This window comes from Lactuca serriola, chromosome 1, assembly GCF_051521515.1.
Source record: "Lactuca serriola cultivar US96UC23 chromosome 1, Lser_US96UC23_V15, whole genome shotgun sequence".
Classification (NCBI taxonomy): domain Eukaryota; kingdom Viridiplantae; phylum Streptophyta; class Magnoliopsida; order Asterales; family Asteraceae; genus Lactuca; species Lactuca serriola.
The window spans coordinates 23,379,541-23,385,852 of NC_136408.1; the positions used below are offsets into that span (position 1 = coordinate 23,379,541).

General features: G+C 38.8%; 1 protein-coding gene and 1 pseudogene across 1 annotated transcript; both read left to right on the plus strand.

The window, feature by feature from the left end:
* Window positions 1-1,171: 1,171 nt before the first annotated feature.
* On the plus strand, window positions 1,172-2,039 carry LOC145052469 (putative E3 ubiquitin-protein ligase BAH1-like pseudogene; annotated as a pseudogene).
* A 58-nt stretch (window positions 2,040-2,097) lies between these two features.
* On the plus strand, window positions 2,098-5,376 carry LOC145052480 (uncharacterized). Its single transcript, XM_079000309.1, has 7 exons — window positions 2,098-2,136; window positions 2,233-2,348; window positions 2,417-2,599; window positions 2,689-2,795; window positions 4,923-5,047; window positions 5,145-5,212; window positions 5,323-5,376. Exons 1-7 carry the CDS (start codon window positions 2,103-2,105, stop codon window positions 5,374-5,376), a joined length of 687 nt encoding a protein of 228 aa, XP_078856435.1. The 5' UTR covers window positions 2,098-2,102.
* The last annotated feature ends 936 nt before the right edge of the window (window positions 5,377-6,312 follow it).

Consider the following 6,312-nt stretch of genomic DNA (forward strand, 5'->3'; position numbering starts at 1 on the left):
ACCGACTCTACTCGCCGAGTCAACCCAATGACTCGCCGAGTTCACATACATAGAATTTCCCCCATCCGCGACTTAACTCGCCGAATCCAGCAACTCTGAGTCCTTCTCACTCGACTTACCGAGTCATCCCTTGACTCACCGAGTCACAGCTCAACCAGAAGAAACTTAGACCTCATGACCAGACTCGTCAAGTCCAAGAACAAACTCGCCGAGTCCAAGGCTATCGTCAACCTACTCGCCGAGTTGTTCTTCCAACTCGCCGAGTTCCAGACCGTCTTAAAGCAACTCGCCGAGTACACCTTTGTGACTTGCCGAGTGCCTCTAGATCTCATCCCAAACAGAACCTCCCAGGCCATGCAATTGATCCAAAACGTAGATCTAGCCTCCTACAACCCATCCATCACGTAAAGTGGCAAAGAGATCTAGGCATTTTACACTTTAGGGATAGGGTTTGGGACATGATGGCTTCACTAATCACTCAAGAACAGGGACTTTAATGCACTTTAGACCTCCTCCACTCCATATCTGAGGTAGCAACCTCAGATCTACTCTTCAAACTCAAGATACCACAAGCTAAACCTCCCATACATTCCAAGAATAATGAATCTAGAAGAATAATAGCCCAAGAACGAGATTATACCTCAAAAGGAAGCCTCAACAGCAAATAAATCCGAATCTAAGCAAAGCCCCTTGCTCCAAGCCTCCTAACTCTCCAAGATCTTCCTCCAAATCTCTTTTCCAAGGTTCAATTGCACTCCAATCCTTCACAATCGCGTTTCTAGGGTTTTCTGGACTTAAGGGAAGGTAAGGAGGCTGGGGAGAGGGTATAATGTCCTTTATATAGGGCTCATCCTCCGAAATTAGGGTTTTCTCCACTCAGCGCCTACTCGTCGAGTCCTGCCGCCGACTCGCCGAGTCGGCCACTTAACACGCGACCAAAATCGCGACCCTACTCGCCGAGTTGCCCTTTCCGATTTACTCTTTTAGCCCTTCAACTTTACTCTTGATATTCCGGGATGTTACATGGCGTCCATTAGGGAGCACTTCCCTATGGAGTTAACCTTATATCATTTCCATTATTCTTTCTAATTAAAGTAAGACTGGACATTTGAGGTCATTTGTCTGCTACCCTTCTCTTCTGAGTAGTCATCCTTTTCGTTGTTGTGTGTCTATGCATGATGTGTGTTTGCCTTCTACTGGGACTGGGAGGGTAAACAAGGCATCAAATTTACATATTCATGATGCTATTGCTGACAAGATAGAGAACCAGGATCAGTCAAATAAGAGGTGTATTCACCTGATTACATTAAGTAATCCTTTAATAGTGAAAAACTATTTACCAGTTGAAGTATCTGTCATGATTGAGAGTGGTGGAGTTTCACGTATCATGTATTGTATACGATTGTGATGTTTTTATTCATGATTTGCTTATGAATGTAGGGTGTGATCAAATGTTCTTTAGCGAGATAATGAAAGAAGATTTCGATATAATGGGTTGTATTAGCTCTAGAGTCAAACATCTTGTCCGGCTTCATTGCAAAATTGGTATGCCGAGATAGTTACTACACTTGTTTCAATGTTTCAAAAGTGATCAACAAGCACTTGTACTGGAAGGGCAGATGTTAATCAAATATGTTATCATGAATGCTATAGCTCTTAGGAAAATTCTTAAGAAATACGACAAAGTAAGCGAATATCCTATTCTTTCTTTACATTGCTGTTTTTTCTTTTATTTTTGGATTGATGTGTTGTGATTATGATTTATGTTTGTTTTTCAGGTGCACAACTCTGTATGTGGCATGAACTTCAGGTCTAAGCTGCAGGCTGAACACTTGGAGATCTTACATTCACCATGGTTGATTGAACTGGTGGCTTTTTATATGAATTTCAGTGAATCAAATGAAATCATCTGCTATGAGCTTTGTAGTTATTTCTCTTGTGATCTCAGTGTTATAATTTCAAAACTCGTATTGAAATTGGTGCTTCCAGATTATGTAGTTCTAGAATACAGTCTAACTTGTGTTGTTTGCTTGGTATGACTGACTATATATCGAAATTATGAAAAGTTCATAGCTTAAGATTACATTTAAAGTGTTACCCTAATGTGTGAATATTCACCAAACGAGACAATACCTGGTAACTTCACTATTTTTAAAAATTTGAATTTATAATGTGTAAAGGTTAATTATTTAATAATAATAATAATACTATTATTATTATTTCACTTCTCAGATGCAAACAACTCATCTGTAGATCAAAGTATTGAAGAAGAAAAAACAACCTCAGACGCATCTCTTTTTACATTATCCGAGGTCGATATAACATTGACAGGTGGCGAAACCACACTGGTGAGTTTGAGTTTTGAGTTTGACTTTACAGTTGACCATTTTATTTATTTATTTTTAACTTTTTTCAGGCTCAACTAAGTGTTACACCTAGAAAAGAAGGCCGACTAAAAGTAACTGGTGTGAGTTGGAAGTTATCTGATTCAATGGTTGGATTTTACGCTTTTGAACCGGATTTAATAAAAAAAAGAATTTCTAAAGGAAGAAGGAAAGCTAAACAGAATACAAATAAACTTGAATTTTTGGTTATCAAGGTTCATACTCTCTCTCTCTTTAAATTAAGCAAATTGAAACCACGTTGCTATTTTTAATTTTTAATTTAAATTATTTTTTCTCTTTCTAGAGTCTACCCAGACTTGAGGGTATTATTACTAACCTCCCAAGTACAGTTTATACTGGAAATTTGGAACGTCTTTCACTCGAACTAAGAAACTCTTTAAAGAGTTTTCTGTGAAGGTATATTATGCTTTCAATATTATGTACCTGATTTCCATGAAAATGTAAAAAAAAAACTGAACTTTCCATGTGAATGTATATTATGCTTTCAATCGTTGCATTGATAAGGTTATTTTTGTCATTAGTTAAAAAGTTGAGATATTGATATGATTTGTTTTATAATTAATTAACATGCCTGGTAAGACTACTAGACATGATTTTTAGTACAGGTCAAAAGAGGAGTTAGTGAATTCTGTAACACCGTGAATTTCAAAATAATTTTTTCGCAAATTATAAAAACATTTATCATTTATTTTCATAAAAACATTAAGTTTAAATCCCAATTCACATCATACAAAATCCCAAGATCATATATATATCAAAAATCCCATGCGTGTGTACAGATCAAGCCGGCGCCTTCCCACGGTCATCGCTAGTACCTAAAACAATAACACTAACATTGTAAGCACAAAGCTTAGTGAGTTCCCCAAAATACCACATAAACATATATTAGCCACTCGAGGCTATAACTCTATGGGTCCGTGAACCCAAGCTCTGGGAACCCTCAGGTTCTAATTCTGGGAACCTTCCGGTTCCAACTCTACAAACATGCACAACATAAATCACATAGACATCATGCAGTACAACACATAGCATACACATGACATACACATACTCTGACACATAACTCTGATTACCTACTCAGGGTAAAGTATAGTGAGAAGACTCACCTCGTGTATCTCGATAACTCGCGAATCCTGGAAATCACTCGTGCTCGATCCTCCGAGCTATAATCCTCCTATAACATCAGATGTCTCTAATTAACACTTTTACCACTAAGGTTGACTACCCCTATCAAGTCAACACTGGTCAACTCTGGTCAACGGTCAACGGTCAACTTTGATCGAACTCGGCGAGTGCACTAGGGCGACTCGGCGAGTCTATACGTATTCACCAACTCTCTAGGATTCCCTTTTTGACACGTCGAGTACACCCCTGACTCGACGGGTTCCACCTGGCATGAATCGCGGGGCCACCACGACTCAACTCGCCGAGTCTTAAGAACAACTCGGCGAGTCCCAGCTCGACTCAGTCCACCTGTCAACCCTCGCTAACTCTCCCTGACTCACTGAGTCAACTCATAACTCGGCTGGACCACTCACTGAGTGGTCAAGGACAATCTTCATGCTACTCGCCGAGTCTGTTCTTCAGACTTGGCGAGTCCATGCCATGCATCTACTCAAACTAGCTTCTGAGGTCAGATCTGCACCATCCACTCATAGATCTAGCCCTCGTAAGCTTATTTACCACGTAAAGTCTATATCTTGGTGCTCATAACACACCTACAAGGCTCTTTTTGGGGAAATAACCTTTAAAATGGAAACCCTAGCCTCTAACCCAAAAGAGAGGGCATAAAGAATGACATTAGGGACTCTCTGGACCTGCTAAGGTCCAGATCTAAGCACCATATCCCCATGGGACCTCTCACACTTCCAATACAAAGCAAATAAGGCATGAAGAAACCCTAGATTTGACCAAATCAACAAAAATACGGAAATAAGCTTTGAATGATACCTCAAGAAGCCTCCTCTGATGAAATGAAAGAAGATCCAAGCTCCCCAACTCCTCTAGCTTGACTTTCCTCTTCCTTTCTTGCAAAAACACACAAATTTAGTGAACAATAGCCTCTTATCTCACTCACACGAATCCCTCAGCTGCTTTGGTGCTCTCAAGATAAAGGTAGCCGCAATGAAGGGCCATAAGGTCCTTTAAATAGGGCTTAGGACCGGGAATTTAGGGTTTCATTAAACAACGAGGACTCGCCGAGTCATCTCCTTGGACTCGTCGAGTCCGGACGCGAACCCGCGTCCTGAACCGCGATCCTACTCGGCGAGTTTGAGCTCCAACTTGCCGAGTCCCCTCACAAAACTCCAAAAATATAAGCATAAAAGATACCTGGAGATCCCGGCTGTTACAAATTCACCTAGAAAAGCTTGAATACTGAAGTTGAGAAGGAGTCGGTTTGAAGTCAAAGTCCAAGTTTAGCTCTTTCCTTTTCACTATTCTCATGTTTTCCCTGGATTGCATATTATCTTTACTTGTTTTCATAAATTCAAATGTTTTTGATTATGTTGTGTTTAGTCTTAAGAAGGATTATGGAATGAAATATTGTCCATATGAAGCAGGTGTTGATGTTTTCTTGTCTGGATACGTTTTTTACTTGAAGATTTTACATGAGAGAGGCCTAGACTTGTTAAATGGACATTGTAAGAAAATCTTGTCATTTTCATTTTGAAATTCAACTAAAGGTTAAAAATAAGAACAAGGTAGAAATATAATGATTTGTATTTTGTCTTAATGCAGCTGAAAGTTATCAAGTAAAGAGAGTTTCCTCAAAGGCAGCAAGGAAAGAATTAAGAATGTTGAAGCTGGTGAGTGGATTTTCTTTAAAAAATCTAAGTATTATATATTACAATTTTATCTAAATGCTTTGAATTATAAGAATAAATAGTAATTAAAAAATTATAATATGTTGTCACAGGCTGCAAGAGATGTTGGAGCTCTTAGAGAAGCTAAGGACAAACTAGAGAAGTGAGTTGAAGAGCTGACATGGAGATTAGACTTTGAAAAGCATTTGAGGGTATATTTTTTTATATTTCTTGTATCTAATTAGTTTGTAAATTTTTGTTACAACTTCTATTGATTTGTTTTATCTTTCCATGTAACGATTATTTGTATGACATTAAATTTTATGCAATGGGTTGTAATTTTTTGTATATGATATTTTATTTTCTATTATGAGACATTAAATACAAATTTAATTTGAAAATTAGTAAATCTATAAATAATATTTTTTTTAAATATAAAATTATGATACGCAAAAAAAGTGTGTCATCTTTATTTATGACATGACCTTTCTTGACAGGGGCTTTAATGATGCGCAATGCGAGTCGTAAATGCGCGCCATAAGGTTACGACACGCAGATGCGTGTCATCTTCATTTATGACAGGGTCTTTCTTGATATGCAATGCATATCGTAAACGCGCGTCGTAAATGCGTGTCGTAATTGCGCATCGCAAATGCATGTCGTAATTGCGCATCGTAAATGCATGTCGTAAATAGACGACGCGCAAAAGCGTGTCGTCTCTCGTTATTACAGGGCCTTTCTTGACACGAATTTGCGCGTCGTCTGCGCCTTTTAAGACACGCATTGCGCGTCGTAAAATGTTGTTTTTCTAGTAGTGCAGGAAACAGGATGTTCCAATTCTCCCCCACTTAAATTAGATTTGTCTCGAAATCAGTCCTCGCTTCTACTTCATGATATAACCCCTGAAGGTCCTTCAAACTTGACCCCCTTCAATGCGGCTGAGGCCACTGAAATGCAAACATCTGAAACCATCATCAATAATGGTTCCACCCTATGCTCAAGACAATCAAGCGAGACTCTAAAATTTGACACAACCCCCATCTCAACGAAACCGACCAAAAATCAGCAAATTTGATCGGCCCAAAACCTTCTCGTCCAACCAC